The sequence below is a fragment of the Nerophis ophidion genome, linkage group LG19, assembly GCF_033978795.1.
Source record: "Nerophis ophidion isolate RoL-2023_Sa linkage group LG19, RoL_Noph_v1.0, whole genome shotgun sequence".
NCBI lineage: Eukaryota > Metazoa > Chordata > Actinopteri > Syngnathiformes > Syngnathidae > Nerophis > Nerophis ophidion.
Genome location: NC_084629.1, coordinates 1992501 through 2015713, shown reverse-complemented (window position 1 = coordinate 2015713; position 23213 = coordinate 1992501). Strand labels below are relative to the sequence as shown.

The window sequence follows — 23213 nt, the reverse complement described above, 5'->3', positions numbered from 1 at the left end:
TGAGTGACAGTGAGAAAAGCTTTGACTCACTCGGAGAGAAGTTGAAAACCACCTATTAGTTTGCATGTATAAATGTCTAACCCCATTATATGACCAGCTGTCCTTATTTTTTATTAAGGGCAAAAAAAACACAGAATTATATTGTTTTTAGGGGTGGGCAAATTAATGCGTTAATTACGCGTTAACTCATCAATCTATTAACGCCGACAATTATTTTATCGCACATTTGCGTATGTTGTTTACATGCTTTTATTTTGTTAACGCCTTTTCTTAACAAGATGGCGTCGCCCGGCGTGGAGGGGCTCTTGGTAAAGATGGAACATTTGGCAAAAATACCGGACAATTCTGCAAATGTCATGGCTGGCTTACAGCGTGGTCACTCCGGGATCACTTACGACCGCCAGACAATTCTGGATGTGGATAGATCGGGCCGTTTTGGACTGAATGAGGCGTGCTTGCTAGAGCGGCTAGCTAGCATGGGAATACTTTGCCGGCTACATCCAGCGGCCTGTGAAGCAGCGGAGTATATGTGTTGTCTGTCTATTTATGAATAATGCAGACCAGGAGTGTTGGCTGAGTTCTTAACGTTTGCTTTCAGAGCGTGCATATCACAACATACAAGATGTCGTCATGGCGACACAACCTATACATGCTCCTCACTCCTGTTGCATGCTGGGTAGGGTAGTTCTTTTTTTCCCTGGCTCATAACATCACAATATAGTACCATGTATATGATGCCTTCAGTTTATCAAAGCACCAAGCAAACAATCGGAAAATTCCCATCATATCAATTCCTAGATATGGTCATAATTATTTGAAGTGCACTACGCAGAATAAACACAACATTATTAATATTGCTACTACGGATCATTTGATCAAAAATTCCCTAAAACAGCCCACTACCTATAATACAGGTTTTTTAAACATAAGACCCTGATAAAAAAAAAATGTTTCTGCTGTTACCTCAGAAATTGCCTGTTCAGATGTTATGATTGTGGCTCAGAGATTTGTATGTAGATTATATTTATTTTCCATAACAAACAGGATAACTTAAATACCCTGGCAGTGGCAATAAGCTTAAATGTTTGCATTTACATTTTTGGAGTTGATTTTCATCAAATATGCTATTTAACTGCTACTGTTTAACAAGGACTGATTTAAATTGTGTTTGCACAACAAATGTTTTGGCGCTTTTGTTCATGTGGGAGAATATTCCAATAAAGGTGCACTACACACTACTTTTGAATTCATTATTGGGCCTTGTGTATACAATGCAGTTAATCGCCATTAATGGCAGAAATAGTGCGATTAACTTCGATTAAAATTTCTAATCGTTGCCCAGCCCTAATTATTTTATAAACAGCAATAACAGTAACCATGGTAAAATTCCCGACTGTTAGTTTTGTTGTTGTAAATTTAAATGATCGAAAAATTGTGATTGATACCAGCACTTTGATAAACTCATGGACGAACCAGTGAGCTTAAATGCTAATATGAATGCAGGACAAATGAGCATTTTCTTGTCATTAAGAAATGACATAAAACAATAACAGTGCAATACGTTTTCATAACATGGTCACTACTGCCTACTTTGTTATATTCTTATTTTACGGTTATCTTTTTATTCCCATTGTTGCTTTTTATTTTTTTTATTCTTGTTGTAATATTTCTCTATTTTGTTTCCATTTAAAGCCCCATTATTTACTTTTTACTTTTATTTAAATTGATCTCAACTCTCTACACTGCTGCTGGAATTTTAATTTTCCTGAAGGAACTCTCCTGAAGGAATCAATGAAGTACTATCTATCTATCTATCTATCTATCTATCTATCTATCTACCTCAGTCTATGCGATGCTACACTATAAGAAGAGGTGTTTTTTACAGTGCATTCAAGAACCGCTGAACAGAGTAGAACACAACACCTGCCAGAAATAATAAATTATAATAGATTCCATTGAATTTTCATTTAAATAAATCTTAAACAGCTACAGTGCAAACTAGTATCTAAAACTATAAAGGTTTAGCCATTAAACAGATAAAATAATAAGACTAAAACACCGTTAAGTGAAGCATAAGAAACAAAAAAAACTGAAAAATAGTGAGTTTTGTCATTGTGGGTACATTTTTTAGTTATTTAAAAATACATGACTTGTATTTATGGACAGAATTTCTAGGCGCAGTCAAGGCGTTGAGGGGTTCCGGTTTGGTGACCGCAGGATTAGGTCTCTGCTTTTTGCAGATGATGTGGTCCTGATGGCTTCATCTGACCGGGATCTTCAGCTCTCACTGGATCGGTTCGCAGCCGAGTGTGAAGCGAGCGGAATGAGAATCAGCACCTCCAAGTCCGAGTCCATGGTTCTCGCCCGGAAAAGGATGGAGTGCCATCTCCGGGTTGGGGAGGAGACCCTGCCCCAAGTGGAGGAGTTCAAGTACCTAGGAGTCTTGTTCACGAGTGAGGGAAGAGTGGATCGTGAGATCGACAGGCGGATCGGTGCGGCGTCTTCAGTAATGTGGACGTTGTACCGATCCGTTGTGGTGAAGAAGGAGCTGAGCCGGAAGGCAAAGCTCTCAATTTACCGGTCGATCTACGTTCCCATCCTCACCTATGGTCATGAGCTTTGGGTCATGACCGAAAGGATAAGATCACGGGTACAAGCGTCCCGAAATGAGTTTCCAGGTCTCTCCCTTAGAGATAGGGTGAGAAGCTCTGCCATCCGGGAGGAACTCAAAGTAAAGCCGCTGCTCCTCCACATGGAGAGGAGCCAGATGAGGTGGTTCGGGCATCTGGTCAGGATGCCACCCGAACGCCTCCCTAGGGAGGTGTTTAGGGCACGTCCAACCGGTAGGAGGCCACGGGGAAGACCCAGGACACGTTGGGAAGACTATGTCTCCCGGCTGGCCTGGGAACGCCTCGGGATCCCCCGGGAAGAGCTAGACGAAGAGGCTGGGGAGAGGGAAGTCTGGGTTTCCCTGCTTAGGCTGTTGCCCCCGCGACCCAACCTCGGATAAGCGGAAGAAGATGGATGGATGGATAACATTTCCATATCATTACATCCCTATTTGCGTCAGTACGAGACTTTACAGAAATTGAATATTTGGACGTAATGTAAAACATATTTGTAGATTTATAGAGTGGTCAGTAAGTAAGTGGAGAACATGATTTTGCTTAAAAGCAGCAGGTTGGAGTCCCTTTAAACATCAAATAATTGGCATTAGGTGAAGGAGCAAGGCCACAAGACCCAAACGTTCTCCTTTTTACGTACATAATGTCCATTTTGATTGTATACTTTGTGTGTAACTAGCATGTAAAGAGACTAGTAAAGGGTTCTATTCAAGGCTTCTATAGCAACAGCATCACGACACAGACGAACACATCTAGTGCTTGGGCTTCTATACACCTACTGTACATTAAGAACAGACATACCGTTTTATTTGAGAGCATTTTGGACAGTTTTGCGAGCTCTGTGTCCTTCAGGAACAGAAAAAGTCAACAATGTGAGACACCTTTTTCACAATGAATCACCGCTGATTACTTTTGAGCAACTATCTCATGTGCTGCTACCGTCCATGCCTTGTCTACAGTTCCTACAGGGCCTTTGCAAAGGAATTGCAGCGAATGGCATTCGGGGAGCACACAGGCATGGAGGCAAGGAGGCAAGAACAATAGCGGCAGAAAAACCTATTTGCTTTGGAGAGAGGAGAATTGTGTGTGAAGCGCAAGGAGGGGAGGTTGCCAGGACCTAGAATTCACATCCCGGACACAGGCAGCGGGATAAATAAACTTGGCAGCAAAAGCAAGGTGGTATAAGAACAGTGAACCAGGGGTTGGGTGCATTTAAGTGCGTCTTTGGATGGATTAGAGGGGTTTGAGTATGGAAGACCTGCCTGCTGTCGAAGACGGGCAGACAGAGGAGAAGACTATGAAGGACAGAACAGAAGAGAGAGTCAGCCTCAGTGAGGATGCTTCTATCTGTAATACAATTACGCACCACAGGCAACATTATAGAAGATTTTGTACAAAACAATACTCAACTTAAAATAGAAAGCAACATACAAAATAACCAAAAGAGTCACCCATCTGTTGAGATCAGGGGTCGGCAACCCGCCGCTCTTTAGCGCCGCCCTAGTGGCTGTCTGGAGCTTTTTCCAAAATATATGAAAAATGGAAATGATGAGGGGGAAAAAAACATATTTTTTGTTTTAATTTGGTTTTTGTAGGAGGACAAAATGACACAAACCTCCCCAATTGATATAAAGCACACTGTTTGTATTAAACACTGATTCGAGTATTTGGCCAACGCCGTTTTGTCCTACTCATTTTGGCGGTCCTTGAACTCACTCTAGTTTGTTTACATCAGGCGTGTCCAAAGTGCGGCCCGAGAGCCATTTGTGGCCCCCAGCTAATTTGTTAATGGCCCCAGGCCCATTCTAAAAAATACTATAATAAAAATTTCAAACATAAAAGAGTGTAATAAAAGAATAAACAGTTGCAATGTTGACACTAATAACACAAAGCTGCCATGCATGTTATTGACCTGCTGAAGGCTCCAATTACTCCACTGGAACAATTTTCACTTTTGGGACGGCGTGGCGCAGTGGAAGAGTGGCCGTGCGCAACCCGAGGGTCCCTGGTTCAATCCCCACCTAGTACCAACCTCGTCACGTCCGTTGTGTCCTGAGCAAGACACTTCACCCTTGCTCCTGATGGATGCTGGTTGGCGCCTTGCATGGCAGCTCCCTCCATCAGTGTGTGAATGTGTGTGTGAATGGGTAAATGTGGAAGTAGTGTCAAAGCGCTTTGAGTACCTTGAAGGTAGAAAAGCGCTATACAAGTACAACCCATTTATCATTTATCATTTAAATATTTTGGGCGGATAATATTGCATATTTTGTGTGAAACAAAGTTTTCTTTCACAAAAAGGGCATCAAACAAAGTATGAAAAAAATATATAAAATCTTATAATCAAGAGATCTACAGATTTAAGCGTTAAAAGTAAAAAAATATAAATATACATTTGGCTTATTTTCAACACTTATTCTTTTTTTATTGTTATGAATTATCGACCTATTTAGGGTTCCAATGACTTCACGTCACGTATTCCACTTTGAAATGTTTTGGGGGAAAAAGATGCATAGTTTATGTATTTGACATATAAATAAGGGTTTCGACATAAAGGCCATAAACATAAAAAACAAAATTAAAAAAAATGTTTTAACAATAGACAGACCTGAGGTTGATCTCAAGAATGAATGAATGAATGAATGAATGAATGAATGGGTTTATTTTGAGCCATGCAAACAAAACAAGAGAATTACATAAAATACAAAAGAAATATATATATACATTATTTTTACACCTACATTGAAAACATTACATGTGCCTAATCTTTTGTAGATGTCAAGATTGGCTCAAAAGGGAGTGGGAAGAACTTATTAGGTCCCACTCCTATACATATACAATATATATATACAATATATAATACAATAATATATATAATATAATTCAATTCAGTGGTTGCTGCTATATATTGTCTATATATAATACATTTAAATTCACACACACTTACATATGTACATATGTACACACACATATACACACACACATATATACAATTTATATATATATATACATATATATACATATATATATACATATATATATATATACATATATATACATATATACACAATCACATACATACACACGTGCATATACCCAAAATACACACACACACACACACACACACACACACACTCACCTATATAAATACAATATATATAATAGTATATATAATATACACTTTTGTCTAAACATTATTAATAGTTTATGGTGCCTACGGGAACAAGCTTTCATGTTGACTGTGATATTAGTGGTTAAAAGTGGATCTGTGGCTGTGGAGCTACTGCCCCTGATCAACAGGACCTGAGGACCACTCTTGAGGTGTCCTATGTGTCCTATGCTGTGCATTAAAAGAGAGGAGGGGAGCCCCCTGCCAGAGGAGTTATCCACCAACATAAGATCCCCCACTGGCCTGCCCTGTACTCCAGATAGTCTACTTATTATGTGTCCTATGCTGTGCATTCAAGCGTTAAATGAAAAAAAATAAGAATTTATGACTTATTTCTAACATTTTTATGACTGAGACCCTTACGGAGACCGGGGACCAAACTTGAGGAAAGCCATAAAGGTAAAAAAAAACAACAACTATTGTATTGCTTTTAAAAAAGAAAAATATCAAAATGGCCCCCGCATACTTTGATTTTTCAGTCTGCGGCCTTCAGTGGAAAAAGTTTGGACCCCTGTTTTACTTGCGTAACTTTCTCAGACGTGATTTATGCCACTTCTTTTTCTGTCTCATTTTGTCCACCAAACTTTTAACGCTGTGCGTGAATGCTCAAAGGTGAGTTTTGTTGATGTTATAGACTTATGTGGAGTGCTAATCAGACATATTTGGTCCCTGCATGACTGCAAGCTAATTGATTCTAACATGCTATTTAGGCTAGCTGTATGTACATATTGCATCATTATGCCTCATTTGTAGCTATATTTGAGCTCATTTAGTTTCCTTTAAGTCCTCATAATTCAATTTATATCTCATGACACACTATCTGTATGTAATATGACTTTTAATTTTTTGCGGCTCCAGACAGATTTGTTTTTGTGGTCCAATTTTTTTTTTTGTTTTTTTGTTTTTTTTTCCCTTTGGCCTCAGTCTGCACCCCCACTCCAGGGCCCAGGCTAAGACCGATTTTTTTATTTTTATTTTTTTTTATTTTAATCTTCTATTCTTCCCCCCCCTCCCCTTTTTGTAAGGGGCGCTGGAAGCCGGCAGACCCGTCAGCGATCCTGTTCTGTCTCCCTGTAATGTTTGTCTGATCTTGAATGGGATTGTGCTGAAAATTTTAATTTTCCTGAAGGAACTCTCCTGACGGAATAAATAAAGTACTATCTAATCTAATCTAATCCAATATGGCTCTTTCAACATTTTGGGTTGCCGACCCGTGGTGTAGAGAAAATGGGCTTCATACAGGAAATAGCATGTAGACAAGCTACAGTCACTCACTTGTCTAAAAACACTTGGGGATAAAAGATATGTCTGTTAGGGTGGAAAATGTGACACGGAAAAGATAAAAATGGTAGACTTGATTATGCAAGGATCTCTTAATAGCAGACATGTGATTCTATGTCTCAATAGAGCTCTTTGTACGCACCATGTTGAAGTTACCCCCCTTCAAACTGAAAGACCAGAGGTGATATAAGTCTGTGTGCATGCTGGACTGAAACATCAAGGGATTATTAGAGGATATATTAGCTCGGGTTTATGCATTAAGTGCTGACAAATCCTCCTATTTCAAATTGTACCACATATTGCACACACACACAACAAATATTTTCATTGTCACGAGGGAAAGCGTTGTTAGTCATGGGTCAGAATTCTGAATAAAGCCAGTGTTACTTTTCTCCTGCTACAGAAATGTGTCTTAAGCTATTTAAAGTCTCTCAAAAAGGATGTGGGCACAACCAAGATATCTTAAGGCCTGATGAGACAAAGAAATTGTACCGTATTGTTGAGTGTCGCCCCGCCCGGGTGATGCCGTTCCCACTGAGGGGGGATGACATGGTGCTTCCTCCATGCAGGTCCTCGATGGAGCGACTCCAAGGTTTGGTCTTGTCTATGAGGGCTTCTGAATTGTTTTCACCGCCATCTCCATCGAACCTGTCGCATCAGGAATACAACCATTGAATATGAAACTGCAACAACACAAAGTTTATACACAGACTTACAGTATCTCACTAAAGTGGGTACACCCTTCACATCTCAGCTTCTCAAGTGGGAATACTATTCACTAAAAGTGACAATACTATACACTAAACCAGTGTTTTTCAACCACTGTGCCGTGAGATACAGTCAGGTGTGCCGTGGGAGATTATGTAATTTCACCTATTTGGGTTAAAAAAAAAGGGTGGAGTGCCATCTCCGGGTTGGGGAGGAGACCCTGCCCCAAGTGGAGGAGTTCAAGTACCTAGGAGTCTTGTTCACGAGTGGGGGAAGAGTGGATGGTGAGATCGACAGGCGGATCGGTGCGGCGTCTTCAGTAATGCGGACGTTGTATCGATCCGTTGTGGTGAAGAAGGAGCTGAGCCGGAAGGCAAAGCTCTCAATTTACCGGTCGATCTACGTTCCCATCCTCACCTATGGTCATGAGCTTTGGGTCATGACCGAAAGGATAAGATCACGGGTACAAGCGGCCCAAATGAGTTTCCAGGTCTCTCCCTTAGAGATAGGGTGAGAAGCTCTGCCATCCGGGAGGAACTCAAAGTAAAGCCGCTGCTCCTCCACATGGAGAGGAGCCAGATGAGGTGGTTCGGGCATCTGGTCAGGATGCCACCCGAACGCCTCCCGAGGGAGGTGTTTAGGGCACGTCCAACCGGCAGGAGGCCACGGGGAAGACCCAGGACACGTTCTGAAGACTGTCTCCCAGCTGGCCTGGGAACGCCTCGTGATCCCCCGGGAAGAGCTAGACGAAGTGGCTGGGGAGAGGGAAGTCTGGGCTTCCCTGCTTAGGCTGTTGCCCCCGCGACCTGACCTCGGATAAGCGGAAGAAGATGGATGGATGGATGGGTTAAAAATATTTTTTGCAAACCAGTAATTATAGTCTGCGAATGATGTGTTGTTGTTGAGTGTCGTGCTGTCTAGAGCTTGGCAGAGTAACCGTGTAATACTCTTCCATATCAGTAGGTGGCAGCCGGTAGCTAATTGCTTTGTAGATGTCGGAAACAGCGGGAGGCAGTGTGCAGGTAAAAAGGTATCTAATGCTTAACCCAAAAATCATCAATCAATCAATCAATGTTTATTTATATAGCCCTAAATCACAAATGTCTCAAAGGACTGCACAAATCATTACGACTACAACATCCTCGGAAGAACCCACAAAAGGGCAAGGAAAACTCACACCCAGTGGGCAGAGAGAATTCACACCCAGTGGGACGCCAGTGACAATGCTGACTATGAGAACCTTGGTGAGTGCCCCTAAGACAAGGCATTGAAACTTAAAGGGGAACATTATCAGCAGACCTATGTAAGCGTCAATATATACCTTGATGGTGCAAAAAAAAAGACCATATATTTTTTTAACCGATTTCCGAACTCTAAATGGGTGAATTTTGGCGAATTAAACGCCTTCCTGTTTATGGCTCTTTTGGCGATGACGTCAGAACGTGACGTCACGGAGGTAACACAGCCGCCATTTTCATTTTCAACACATTACAAACACCGGGTCTCAGCTCTGTTATTTTCCGTTTTTTTGACTATTTTTTGGAACCTTGGAGACATCATGCCTCGACGGTGTGTTGTCGGAGGGTGTAACAACACTAACAGGGAGGGATTCAAGTTGCACCACTGGCCCCAAGATGCCAAAGTGTCTGCCGCCAGACCCCCATTGAATGTACCAGAGTGTCTCCACATTTGACCGGCGATGCTAAGACAGACATGGCACAGAGATGTATGGATAACCTGCAGATGCATTTGCAACGATAGTCAACGAAATCACAAAGGTGAGTTTTTTGATGTTGTTGACTTATGTGCTAATCAGACATATTTGGTCGCGGCGTGACTGCCAGCTAATCGATGCTAAAATGCTATTTACCGGCGGTGCTAAAGCAGACATGGCACAGAGATGTATGGATAACCTGCAGATGCATTTGCAACTATATTACGTTTCCTTCCACCCACATTTAATGGGAAAAAAAGACTTTCCATTCGACGGATTTAAGTCGCTCCAGCGTCACAAGATGCGAAAGTCCTGATCGTTTGGTCCGCACATTTTACCGGCGATGCTAAGGCAGCTATTCGGCCATGCTATGAATTGCGTCAATAGCTATTCGCTCAATAGCTTCAGTTTCTTCTTCAATACTTTTATACTCCAACCATCTGTTTCAATACATGCGTAATGTGTTGAATCGCTTAAGTCGCTGAAATCCGAGTCTGAATCCGAGCTAATGTCGCTATATCTTGCTGTGGTATTCCCATTGTTTGTTTACATTGGCAGCACTGTGTGACGTCACAGGGAAATGGTCAGTGTCTTCGCAGAGAGTGAAAAAAAGGCACTTTAAAGCTTTTTTTAGGGATATTCCAGGACCGGTAAAATTTTGACTTGCATTGATTGGAATCAGACAGTAATGATGATAACGCCCACATTTTCAAATGGAGGAGAAAAAAAGTTGTCCTTTCTGTACAATACCACATGAAAGTGGTTGGTTTTTGGCATCTAATTCATCCAGCTTCCATACACTTTACAAGAAAAACATTGGCGGCAAATTCCGTAGCTTGCTTGATTGACATTCACGGCACCCGAGGGTCTTGTGAGATGACGCTGGCTGCTGCCAGTTCATTATTATGAAAAAATGACAGAGAGGAAGGCGAGAAACACTTTTTATTTCAACAGACTTTCGCGCCGTCCCTTCCGTCAAAACTCTAAAGGCCGACTGCACATTTCCTATCTTCACAATTAAAGCCCTGCTTCATGCTGCCTGCGCTAACAAAATAAGAGTCTCAGAAAGCTGGCGTGCACAAGTGATGTGCACGCCAGCTTTCTGAGGGATCGCTTGTGCACGCCAGTTTTCCGAGACTCTGTATTTAGTTAGCGCAGGCAGCATGAAGCAGGGCTTTTATTGTGAAGATAGGAAATGTGCAGTCGGCCTTTAGAGTTTTGACGGAAGGGACGGCGCGAGAGTCTGTTGAAATAAAAAGTGTTTCTGGCCTTCCTCTCGGTCATATTTTCATAATAATGATCTTGCAGCAGCCAGCGTCATCTCACAAGACCCTCCGGTACCGTGAATGTCATTTAAGTGACGTCTTGGTGAAGATTGATGATCACTCATTTTTAGGTCTATTTTTTTTAAAAACCTGGCTGGAGATGGACTGACACACCCCCCGCGGTCGACTGGTAGCTCGCGATCGACGTAATGGGCACCCCTGATCTACAACATGTTAGTTATCAGGTTTCTATTCTTCTCCAACCTGGTGTAAACAAACAATGATCGCTACTATTCATAATGTAAACACAGCATAGTAACATATGGTGAAGTGGGGAGTTCAAATTAATCATTTAAGTGTAAGGTTCTCAGAACGGGGGAACCTTGTGACTGACTAATAATCCCGCCATCGATCTTTGAATAGAAGTCAAAGGGCCAGAGTGACTTTTCCAACTAGCAGGCAGCAGTGTGTGCTGTGAGTTGACGCATCAGCGGCTCTGCAGAATGGTAGTATTGTGTTGTTGTCACCTCTGCATATAGAGCACGGGGCAAGAGGGTGAATAGGCTGGTAGTGACTTACGTGACAGCGTACTGTGCAAAAGAAAGATAGTCCACCAGCACGTCCAGGCCTTTGTTTTCTTCATTGAGGAACTCTCTAACCCATCTGCAAAACGAAAAAAAAAAAAGTGAAAGATTTAAAAATAATCTCAGCCAAGTATAATGCACAAGGTTGTTTTATATATTTATTTATATATATACACACACACACATATATATAGAGTATAATTACATATGTACAGCAGATGTATACATATATATATACATACATATAGTACATATATAGTACATAAATATAGTACATATATATACATAAATACATACATAACCTACATATACATATAGAGTTAGGGTTAAAGGGGAACATTATCACCAAACCTATGTAAGCGTCAATATATACCTTGATGTTGCAGAAAAAAGACCATGTATTTTTTTAACCCATTTCCGAACTCTAAATGGGTGAATTTTGGCAAATTTAACGCCTTTCTGTTTATCGCTCTTTTAGCGATGATGTCAGAACGTGACGTCACCGAGGTAACACACCCGCCATATTCATTTTCACATTACAAACACCGGGTCTCAGCTCTGTTATTTTCGACTATTTTTTGGAACCTTGGAGACATCATGCCTCGTCGGTGTGTTGTCGGAGGGTGTAACAACACTAACAGGGAGGGATTCAAGTTGCACCACTGGCAAGAAATCTGCCGGCAGACCCCCATTGAATGTACCAAAGTGTCTTCACATTTGACCGGCGATGCTAAGGCAGACATGGCACAGAGATGTATGGATAACCTGCAGATGCATTTGCAACGATAAAGTCAACGAAATCACAAAGGTGAGTTGTGTTGATGTTGTTGACTTATGTGCTAATCAGACATATTTGGTCACGGCATGACTGCCAGCTAATCGATGCTGACATGCTATGCTAATCGATGCTAACATGCTATTTACGCTAGCTGTATGTACATTTGAAACTAGATACCCACATTTAATGCGAAACAAACACTTACCAATCGACGGATTTAAGTTGCTCCAGTGTCACAAGATGCGAAAGTCCTGATCGTTTGGTCCGCACATTTTACCGGCGATGCTAATAAGGCAGCCATGCTATGGGCCACTTCATTAGGTACACCCACGCTATGGCCGAATAGCGTCAATAGCTATTCGCTCAATAGCTTCAATTTCTTCTTCAATTTCGTTTTCGTTATCTGCCTCCATACTCCGACCATCTGTTTCAATACATGCGTCATCTGTTGAATCGCTTAAGCCGCTAAAATCCGAGTCTGAATCCAAGCTAATGTCGCTATATCTTGCTGTGGTAACCGCCATGTTGTTTGTATTGGCAGCACTGTGTGACGTCACAGGGAAATGGATAGTGGTTTCGAAGATAGCGAAAACAAGGCACTTTAAAGCTTTATTTAGGGATATTCCGGGACCGGTAAAATTTAGAAAAAAAATTTAAAAAATACAACAAGCCACTGGGAACTGTTTTTTATTGTTTTTAACCCTTTTGAAATTGTGATAATGTACCCCTTTAAGCTATATATACATATATAACATATATAACCTAACCCTAATGCTTTGCACACTCTTGGCATTCTCTCAATGAGCTTCAAGCACACATGTGAAGTGAAAACCAATTCAGGTTGAGTACTTCTTGAAGCTCATTGAGAAAATGCCTAGATTGTGCAAAGCAGTAACCAGAGCAAAGGGTGGCTATTTTGAAGAAACTAGAATATAAAACATGTTTTCAACTATTTCACCTTTTTTCGTTAAGTACATAACTCCACACGTGTTCATTCCTAGTTTTAATGCCTTCAGTGACAATGTACAATGTAAATAGTCATGAAAATAAAAACACATTGAATGAGAAGATGATCTGTATATGTATGCTGAGATCTGTTTAGAACTTGAGACACATTTTTGCAGTGGACTCCTAAAATGTAATGTTTATCAAATGTAAACACACTGGCAGAACCTTACATTGACATTTAAACTTTCTAGCAAACAGAAGACTGGGCTCCAAATTTGTGATTTGCAAAATTGAGGCAAAATTGAGGCATTCCTCACCCCTTTCAGTCCTCTCCTTTTTGGCATTTTACGTTTTTTTGTGATTTGTTTAAGTAAGGTGTTGCTGTAGCTTTTTTTCTTAGTAGCCATTGATCCACTTATTTAGTTGTATTATTAGTGTTCCTCAAGGCTCCAATTTGGGTACTCTCTTTTTCATCAACAGGAAGAAAGGCAGATAACTCAAATACATGATAATAAAACGGGTGTGTATTTATGCAGATTAATAACATACGAAGAAAAGGGTTATAGCTAGATCATGATTCAGTTGTTATGCTATACTTTTGGCCCCCTTTTTTCAGAAGTGCACAAAATGATGAAAAGTATTTTCATACAGAGGGCCGCACACGGAATAATTGAAGTATGCGGGGGCCATTTTGATATTTTTCCTTTTCAAATCACAACAAAATATATGGATTTTTTTAATCCTTGGGGCTCCTGGGGAGCATAGAGGGTCTCAGTCACTTAAATGTTAAAAATAAGTCAAATTATTATTTTTATTTTTTTAATTTAATGCTTACAGTAAATCTCTATATCAACTTTAGGTTGATATAAAGTAAAACTAATAAGGTTTTATGCCTTTTCTGGCAAAGACAACTTTCTTTTTATAGTAAAACTGAAATATGCAGTATTTGGATGGATGGATGGATGGATGGATGGATGGATGGATGGATGGATGGATGGATGGAAGGATGGAAGGATGGATGGATGGATGGATGGAAGGATGGATGGATAGATAGATAGATAGATAGTACTTTATTGATTCCTTCAGGAGAGTTCCTTAATTTAGCAATTAAAGCCCTCAAAGATCAATAATGCAGGATATCATTGATTTTAATTATTTAATATTTTTGAGTAATCACAGTGAAAAGTTAAATAAACTCCTATTAAATATATTTGAGATCCGAAAGGTTCCCCCACTCGTTAAATGATGCATTTTTATAAAAAAATTTTTTTTTTAACTTTTAACACTTAAATTTCAAGATCAACTTCCAATATATCTGTTGATTTTAAGTTTGAACAACTATTTTGTTTGTCTTATGCTCTTTTGTCAAAACGTTGATGTTTTTATATGGCAACCAAACAACATATAGAATATTTTTTCCACATAAAACATTTTAAACTGATATTTTTTTTAGTAATATCAGATTTTTTTTGTCCTTTTTTTTTTTTGAGCAGTGGAAAAAAAAAAGAAAATAAAGACAAAAGGGGAAAAAAACTGCCTGCATGGCAGCGTTGTGTCAACATTGCCACTTTTTCTCATTAGATTTTGAACTGAACTCTTGGTGCTGTGTTGGAGCCACTATGGATTGAACTTTCACAGTATCATGTTGGACTCGCTCGACATCCATTGCTTTCGGTCCCCTAGAGGGGGGGGGGTTGCCCACATCTGAGGTCCTCTCCAAGGTTTCTCATAGTCAGCATTGTCACTGGCGTCCCACTGGGTGTGAATTCTCCCTGCCCACTGGGTGTGAGTTTTCCTTGCCCTTTTGTGGGTTCTTCCGAGGATGTTGTAGTCGTAATGATTTGTGCAGTCCTTTGAGACATTTGTGATTTGGGGCTATATAAATAAACATTGATTGTTTGATTGATCTCATTCCACTATTTTTAAATGTTTTTTTATTTATTTTTGCAATACTATCAATTTTGCAATTTTTGCAGAATGTGTGGCAGGCCAGTAAAGGATTACCTGCGGGCCGCACTTTGGACACCCCTGACATAGAGCCGATGAAATTAGACAGACTCTTATTGAGCATTTTACTCCGTACAGCCCTGGAGAGCTCTCTAACCAGACTGATTGTTTGCTAATGAGAGACATTTGCGGGGTATAAACATAATTACACCCAGGTATGCTCAGTGGAAGACTAAACTCCTAAAAGTCCTCTGGTGGCCTCTTTATATTAGCCCTCCTCTGGTGTTACTGCATGCACACTGAGGGGAGGGCCCAGTAAATCAGTGCCTGGTAGGGTCCTTGTAAAAAAAAAAAAAAAAAGCCCAGGGGAGGTGTAGTCATGTTGTGCCACATGGTAATCATTACCCCGGGACAAGTCACAATCCTCCCATTCACCACATGTTGGTGACCACTGAGCAACATGTTAGGAGTACATCAGCAGTCTGCCATTATACTCAGCCACCCCGCCATGTAGTTTGCCTCTGAACACAGCCAGCAATTATTCACTGTCTGAGAGGGTGACATCTTGCTCCCTCGCCAGCGCCGGCACCCCTCCTCCTGTACCACCCCTACCTCACTCCCATTATGCTAATGTTCCATTGTCTAATCTAGACTAAGAAGATTATTGATGTAATCTAGTTTACCAACATAAGGTTTTGGGACAATTAAGTTAATCCGTGTACACAATTCCTGGACTGCATTGCCAGGCGATTGTGGTTCATTTTGATGGTTGGTCTGTAGAATTATCTGATGTATCAATATTATCATGTATCATGAACGGAAATGCTGATTATCGGTCCTGCTAGACACCGACCTCTATTTAATAATACAAGTCTAACATTTGACAACCAAACAATTAAACAAGGCGACACGGTAAAGAATCTGGGTATTATCTTCCACCCAACTCTCTCCTTTGAGGCACACATTAAAAGCGTTACTAAAACGGCCTTCTTTCATCTCCGTAATATCGCTAAAATTCGCTCCATTCTGTCCACTAAAGACGCTGAGATCATTATCCATGTGTTTGTTACGTCTCGTCTCGACTACTGTAACGTATTATTTTCGGGTCTCCCCATGTCTAGCATTAAAAGATTACAGTTGGTACAAAATGCGGCTGCTAGACTTTTGACAAGAACAAGAAAGTTTGATCACATTACGCCAGTACTGTATATACCTTTATATACATATATACATACATATATACCTATACTGTATATACCTTTATATACACATATACATACATATATACCTATACTGTATATACCTTTATATACATATATACATACATATATACCTATACTGTATATACCTTTATATACATATATACATACATATATACCTATACTGGCTCACCTGCACTGGCTTCCTGTGCACTTAAGATGTGACTTTAAGGTTTTACTACTTACGTATAAAATACTACACAGTCTAGCTCCATCCTATCTTGCCGATTGTATTGTACCATATGTCCCGGCAAGAAATCTGCCTTCAAAGGACTCCGGCTTATTAGTGATCCCCAAAGCCCAAAAAAAGTCTGCGGGCTGTAGAGCTTTTTCATTTCGGGCTCCAGTACTCTGGAATGCCCTCCCGGTAACAGTTCGAGATGCCACCTCAGTAGAAACATTTAAGTCTCACCTTAAAACTCATTTGTATACTCTAGCCTTTAAATAGACTCCCCTTTCAGACCAGTTGATCTGCCGCTTCTTTTCTTTTTTCTCCTATGTCCCACTCTCTCCGGTGGCCATGTACTGCTTGCCTGTGTATCGGCTGGGGACATCTCTGCGCTACTGATCCGCCTCCGCTTGGGATGGTTTCCTGCTGGCTCCGCTGTGAACGGGACTCTCGCTGCTGTGTTGGATCCGCTTTGGACTGGACTCTCGCGACTGTGTTGGATCCATTATGGATTGAACTTTCACAGTATCATGTTAGACCCGCTCGACATCCATTGCTTTCCTCCTCTCCAAGGTTCTCATAGTCATCATTGTCACCGACGTCCCACTGGGTGTGAGTTTTCCTTGCCCTTATGTGGGCCTACCGAGGATGTCGTAGTGGTTTGTGCAGCCCTTTGAGACACTAGTGATTCAGGGCTATATAAGTAAACATTGATTGATTGATTGAATGTATTGTCAGACAAAGCACTATGGGTCGGCTTATCAGCAGTCAACCAATAATGACCAACAACTAAATACTCAAGCAAGTTAAGGCAAATACCATGTTCTTGAAACTACAGATTTGTATAAACTACAGTAGTAAATAAAGACTATAAGCCTGTTTTCCAAAGAATGCACAGACAAGACGTTTTTTCCACTGTAAGAGTTGGGGCATTTAGTAGTGGATAATGCGAGCGTTTTAAAGTCCTACTGAAATGAGATGTTCTTATTTAAACGGGGATAGCAGCTCCATTCTATGTGTCATACTTGATCATTTCGCCATATTGCCATATTTTTGCTGAAAGGATTTAGTAGAGAACGTCGATGATAAAGTTCGCAACTTTCGTTCGCTAATAAAAAAGCCTTGCCTGTACCGGAAGTAGCAGACGATGTGCGCGTGACGTCACGGGTTGTGGAGCTCCTCACATCTGAACATTGTTTATACTGTAATCATAGCCACATGCAGCAAGTGCAATTCGGACCGAGAAAGCGACGAGTTCCCCATTAATTTGAGCGAGGAGGAAAGAATTGTGGATGAGGAAAGTTAGAGTGTAGCACTATAAAAAAAAAGATAAGGAGACGGCTCCAGGCGGCGGCAGTGTGAGCAAGGGTTGGGTATCGTTTGAATTCGAACGATTCCGATTCTTTGTTTCGATTCCAATTCCTGACGATTCTCGATTCCGATTCTTTCTTTAAAAAAAAAAAGTCAGGGTCAAAAAAAAGTTAAGGATATTTGAAATGAGCTAGCTAACCTACAGTCTTTCTGAATGAAATAGTCTGACTACTAACTTTTTATGAACTTTACTATAAATTCCTCACAGGGCTGTTTTCAACTGGAATATAAATATTAAATCTATGAACTTGAATATAAATATTATAAATTTCTGAATATATTTTCACAGGGGTATACTTTCATCAAGTGAGCTTTATTTTTGAAAACCTCATGAAAACACATTTACACAAACAAGACAATAAGAAACAACTCGCACAACCCAGTCCAGATTAGCAGCAGGTACAGTATAACATCAGAGACAGTTCTTGTTTAGGAAAATGAGCATATCCGCCTTCTCAGGCAGGATCCGTGAGCGTTCTGGACAGATAGTGTCTCCTGTTGAAGACGGGACACGCATTTATTTGTACTCCATGAACTCGGAGGTGCTTCATCATGTTCGAGGTGCACCCTCCTAAGCACCAAACAGTCCTGTCGCACGTGTTACATTTCGCCTATATTTCATTTTTTTTAGTAAAATAAAGCCCCACTGGCTTCTTGACTGACTCGCTCGGCTATGCTAACACTTCCGGCGGTGGGCGCTTCTTCGTTGGTGTTCAGCGGCTTCTTCTTCCGGGTCGGCGGACTTATTATTTTTTTCCGGTCGGCGGACTGGGTATCGAAACTAGGAATCGAAATTTAAACTTTTGAACGATTTTGGGACAATCGGAAAGTTAGTCCCGGTTCCAATCGATACTCGATACTTGATACCCAACCCTAGTGTGAGCGATTCAGGTGTTATTAGACACATTTACTAGGATAATTCTTGAAAATCCCTTATCTTCTTATTGTGTTAATAGTGTTTTAGTGAGATTATAAAGTCATACGTGAAAGTCGGAGGGCTGCGGTGAACGCCAGTGTCTCTCAGAGAAGCAAATGGAGGAGCCACGATCACAGCTGCTTTTTTGACAGCTACAGGAGGAGGTCGCATAATCCACTCAAGTCTCCGGTAAGAGCCGACTTAATATCACAATTTTCCCATCCAAAAACTTGCTGGTTGACGTAGAGAAACATGTTCGCTTGACCGCTCTGTGTTAAAGCTTCACAACAAAGAAACACCGGCTGTGTTTCGGTGCTAAAGGCAGCTGCAATCCACCGCTTTCCACCAACAGCATTCTTCTTTGACGTCTCCATTACTAATTGAACAAATTTCAAAAGATTCAGCAACACCGATGTCCAAATTACTGTGTAATTATGCGATGAAAAGAGACGACTTATAGCCGTAAGTGGTGCTGGGCTAATATGTCCCTTCCAACCCGAGACGTCACAAACACGCGTCATCATTCCGCGACGTTTTCAACAAGAAACTCCGCGGGAAATTTAAAATTGTAATTTAGTAAACTAAAGCGGCCGTATTGGCATGTGTTGCAATGTTAATATTTCATCATTGATATATAAACTATCAGACTGCGTGGAAAAAATGATGGCTTCACCCATGCATCACGATTGGAAAGTGGACAATACATGCATCGATGGACACAGAGTCGTGGTCATAAGTGTACATACACTTGTGAAGTAATGTCATGGCTGTCTTGAGACCCCAGAACTTTCCTCCAGAAGATCTTATCTTTGTCCATGTGATTGAGCTGTTTGTGAACAATATCCTAGCAATATGTTCTCAGGAACTCCATCCCTACCGTCAAGCATGGTGGTGGTAGTATTATGCTCTGGGCCTTTTTTGCTGCCAATGGAACGGGTGCTTTACAGAGAGGAGGACTACCTCCAAATTCTTCAGGACAACTTCAAATCATCAGCCCGGAGGTTGGGTCTCGGGCACAGTTGGGTGTCCCAACAGGACAACGACCCCAAACACACATCAATAGTGGTAAAGGAACGTTTAAATCAGGCTAGAATTAAAGTTTTAGAATTGCCTTCCCACGGACCTGTCTTAAACGTGTGGACAATGCTGAAGAAACAAGTCCATGTCGGAAAATCAACAAATTTAGTTAACCGAACTATTTTTGTCACGAGGAGTGGTCAAAAATTCAAACAGAAGCTAACTAGAAACTTGTGGATGGCTACCAAAAGCGCCTTATTGCAGTGAAACTTGCCAAGGGACATGGAACCAATTATTAACATTGCTTTATGTTTACTTTTGTCCCAGCAGATAGTCACATTTTCAGTATACCCATAAATTAATCAAAGAACCAAACTTTATGAATGTTTTTTGTGACCAACAAGTATGTGCTCCAACCCCTATATCACAAAAAATAAATGAGTTGTCGAAATTATCGGAAACTGAAGACAGCCATGACATTATGTTCTTAACAAGTGTATGTAAACTATTGACCACGACTGTTTGTCAGTAAATATTGATTATTTGGGGACGACGTGGCGCTGTGGTAGAGTGGCCGTGCGCAACCCGAGGGTCCCTGGTTCAATCCCCACCTAGTACCAACCTCGTCACGTCCGTTGTGTCCTGAGCAAGACACTTCACCCTTGCTCCTGATGGTTAGTGCCTTGCATGGCAGCTCCCTCCATCAGTGTGTGAATGTGTGTGTGAATGTGGAAGTAGTGTCAAAGCGCTTTGAGTACCTTGAAGGTAGAAAAGTGCTATACAAGTACAACCCAGTTATTTATATATGTTGAATAAAGTAATAGAGATGGTTGTAAAAGTTGTCATTAATGCTAATGTTCTCTAAACGTGAGTTGTAGGTTTGGTTCTAACCGACCATGGGACCACCGTTAGCTAACATTGTTTTAACTCGATGTGTTAGCTGGGTAAGTGCGGACACACGGAAGAGAGGACAGGCTATGATAGCCGCGGCGCAGAAACTAATCTGATGTAGTGAAACAAGAATACATGCTTTCTACCGCTTATTCCCTTTTTGGGGTCGCGGGGGGCGCTGGCGCCAATCTCAGCTACAATCGGGCAGAAGGCGGGGTACACCCTGGACAAGAGTACCCGGAGGGAACCCACGCATTCACGGGGAGAACATAGAATTTCCACACAGAAAGTTCCCGAGCCTGGATTTGAACCCAGGACTACACTTCGTATTGTGAGGCAGACGCACTAACCCCTCTGCCACCGTGAAGCCCAATGGAAGGCTAATAGGAACTGGGTTACAGCAGAGTAAACAGTAAACAGGAGCAAATCTGCAAGAAGATTAATATGATAGAAGAAATCATAATATTCATACAGTTTGGCCATTGGCAGGCAACACTATTTATTCATAAATATGAATGAGTACTGGGTACGTACTTGCCATTTTGGGAGGTGGGGGGTGGGGGGCGTGGTTAATAGGGGAGGAGTATATTTACAGCTGATGTGTGTGCAGTTGTGCACTGCACTCGCTAAAAGCCGTAGATGTTATTGTCACATATGCATGATTGATTGATTGATTGAAACTTTTATTAGTAGATTGCACAGTACAGTACATATTCCGTACAATTGACCACTAAATGGTAACACCCCAATAAGTTTTTCAACTTGTTTAAGTCGGGGTCCACGTTAATCAATTCATGGTACAAATATATACTATCAGCATAATACAGTCATCACACAAGTTAATCATCATAGTATATACATTGAATTGTTTACATTATTTACAATCCGGGGGGCGGGATGATGAGCTTTGGTTGATATCAGTACTTCAGTCATCAACAGTTACATCAACAGAGAAATGGACATTGAAACAGTGTAGGTCTTATTTAGTAGGATATGTACAGCCAGCAGAGAACATAGTGAGTTCACATAGCATAAGAACAAGTATATACATTAGAAGTACATTTGAGTTGTTTATAATCTGGGGAGATGGGATGTGAATGGAGGAGGGTATTAGTAAAGGGTTGAAGTTGCCTGGAGGTGTTGAGGTGCAAGTACAGTAGATGGCAGTATTGTCCTGTTTAAGAGTGTCACAACATTGCTGTTTACGGCAGACAAACTGCTTTACGGTAGACGAAAACGTGACTGCTGTTGTTGTGTGTTGTTACCGCGCTGGGAGGACGTTAATGAAGCTGCCTAACAATAAACCCGCATAGGAAACCAAGAACTCGCCCTCAATCATTCTACAGTTATAACGTCATTGGGCAGACACATAGTTTATATTGTGGGAAAGCGGATGTGAAAACAGGCTGTCCTCACTCAGGTCCGCATGGAGCTGGAGGGTGCGTGGCCTCCAGTTTCGCCTGAATTTCGGCAGAAAATTTGTCCCGGGGGGTTTTCAGGAGAGGCGCTGAATTTCGTGAGTCTCCCGGAAAATCCGTGAGGGTTGGCAAGTATGACAAGGTACCCAACACACATCTTGAAGCCGCAAGTTTATGGTGACTGAAGCCCAAGTGTCTGAACATTTTGTGGTTTTAGAAGGCATAAAATGTAATCAAGGGTGTCTTTGGTCTGTAATAACGGTTCCCGAATCAAAATATTCCTTCCCGGTAAGGTTTATTCAGGTGTACTGGAGAGGAGGCTACACCGGATAGTCAAACCTAGGATTCAGGAGGAAACGTGTGGTTTTTGTCTTGGTCGTGGAACTGTGGACCAGCTCTGTACTCTGGGCAGGGTTCTTGAGGGTGCATGGGAGTTTGCCCAACCAGTCTACATGTGCTTTGTGGACTTGGAGAAGGCATACGACTGTATCCCTCGGGAAGTCCTGTGGGGAGTGCTCAGAGAGTATGGGGTATTGGACTGTCTGATTGTGGCGGTTCGTTCCCTGGAATGAGGGTTGGACTCTGCCAAGGCTGCCCTTTGTCACCGATTCTGTTCATAACTTTTATGGACAGAATTTCTAGGTGCAGTCAAGGCGTTGAGGGGTTCCGGTTTGGTAACCGCAGGATTAGGTCTCTGCTTTTTGCAGATGATGTGGTCCTGATGGCTTCATCTGGCCGGGATCTTCAGCTCTCACTGGATCGGTTCGCAGCCGAGTGTGAAGCGACCGGGATGAGAATCAGCACCTCCAAGTCCGAGTCCATGGTTTTTGCCCAGAAAAGGGTGACGTGCCATCTCCGGGTTGGGGAGGAGACCCTGCCCCAAGTGGAGGACTTCAAGTACCTAGGAGTCTTGTTCACGAATGAGGGAAGAGTGGATCGTGAGATCGACAGGCGGATCGGTGCAGCGTCTTCAGTAATGCAGACGTTGTATCGATCTGTTGTGGTGAAGAAGGAGCTGAGCCGGAAGGCAAAGCTCTCCATTTACCGGTCGATTTACGTTCCCATCCTCACCTATGGTCATGAGCTTTGGCTTATGACCGAAAAGACAAGATCACGGGTACAAGCGGCCCAAATGAGTTTCCTCCGGCTCTCCCTTA

At 41.6% G+C, this 23213-nt stretch overlaps 1 protein-coding gene across 5 annotated transcripts in view; it reads right to left on the bottom strand.

Annotated features, from left to right (window-relative positions):
• fmnl2a (formin-like 2a) overlaps positions 1-23213 on the bottom strand; it is a 187905-nt gene that overhangs the window by 65934 nt on the left and 98758 nt on the right. For 4 of the 5 annotated variants that reach the window (XM_061878975.1, XM_061878974.1, XM_061878976.1 and 1 more), the window contains exons 6-7: positions 11338-11421; positions 7564-7719 (exon numbers count right to left, since the gene is read on the bottom strand). In XM_061878975.1, coding sequence (XP_061734959.1) covers positions 7564-7719; positions 11338-11421 — 240 coding nt within the window. Of the gene's footprint in view, positions 1-3425; positions 3444-7563; positions 7720-11337; positions 11422-23213 lie in introns of those variants that run through there. The other variant, XM_061878978.1, reaches the window with a different exon arrangement.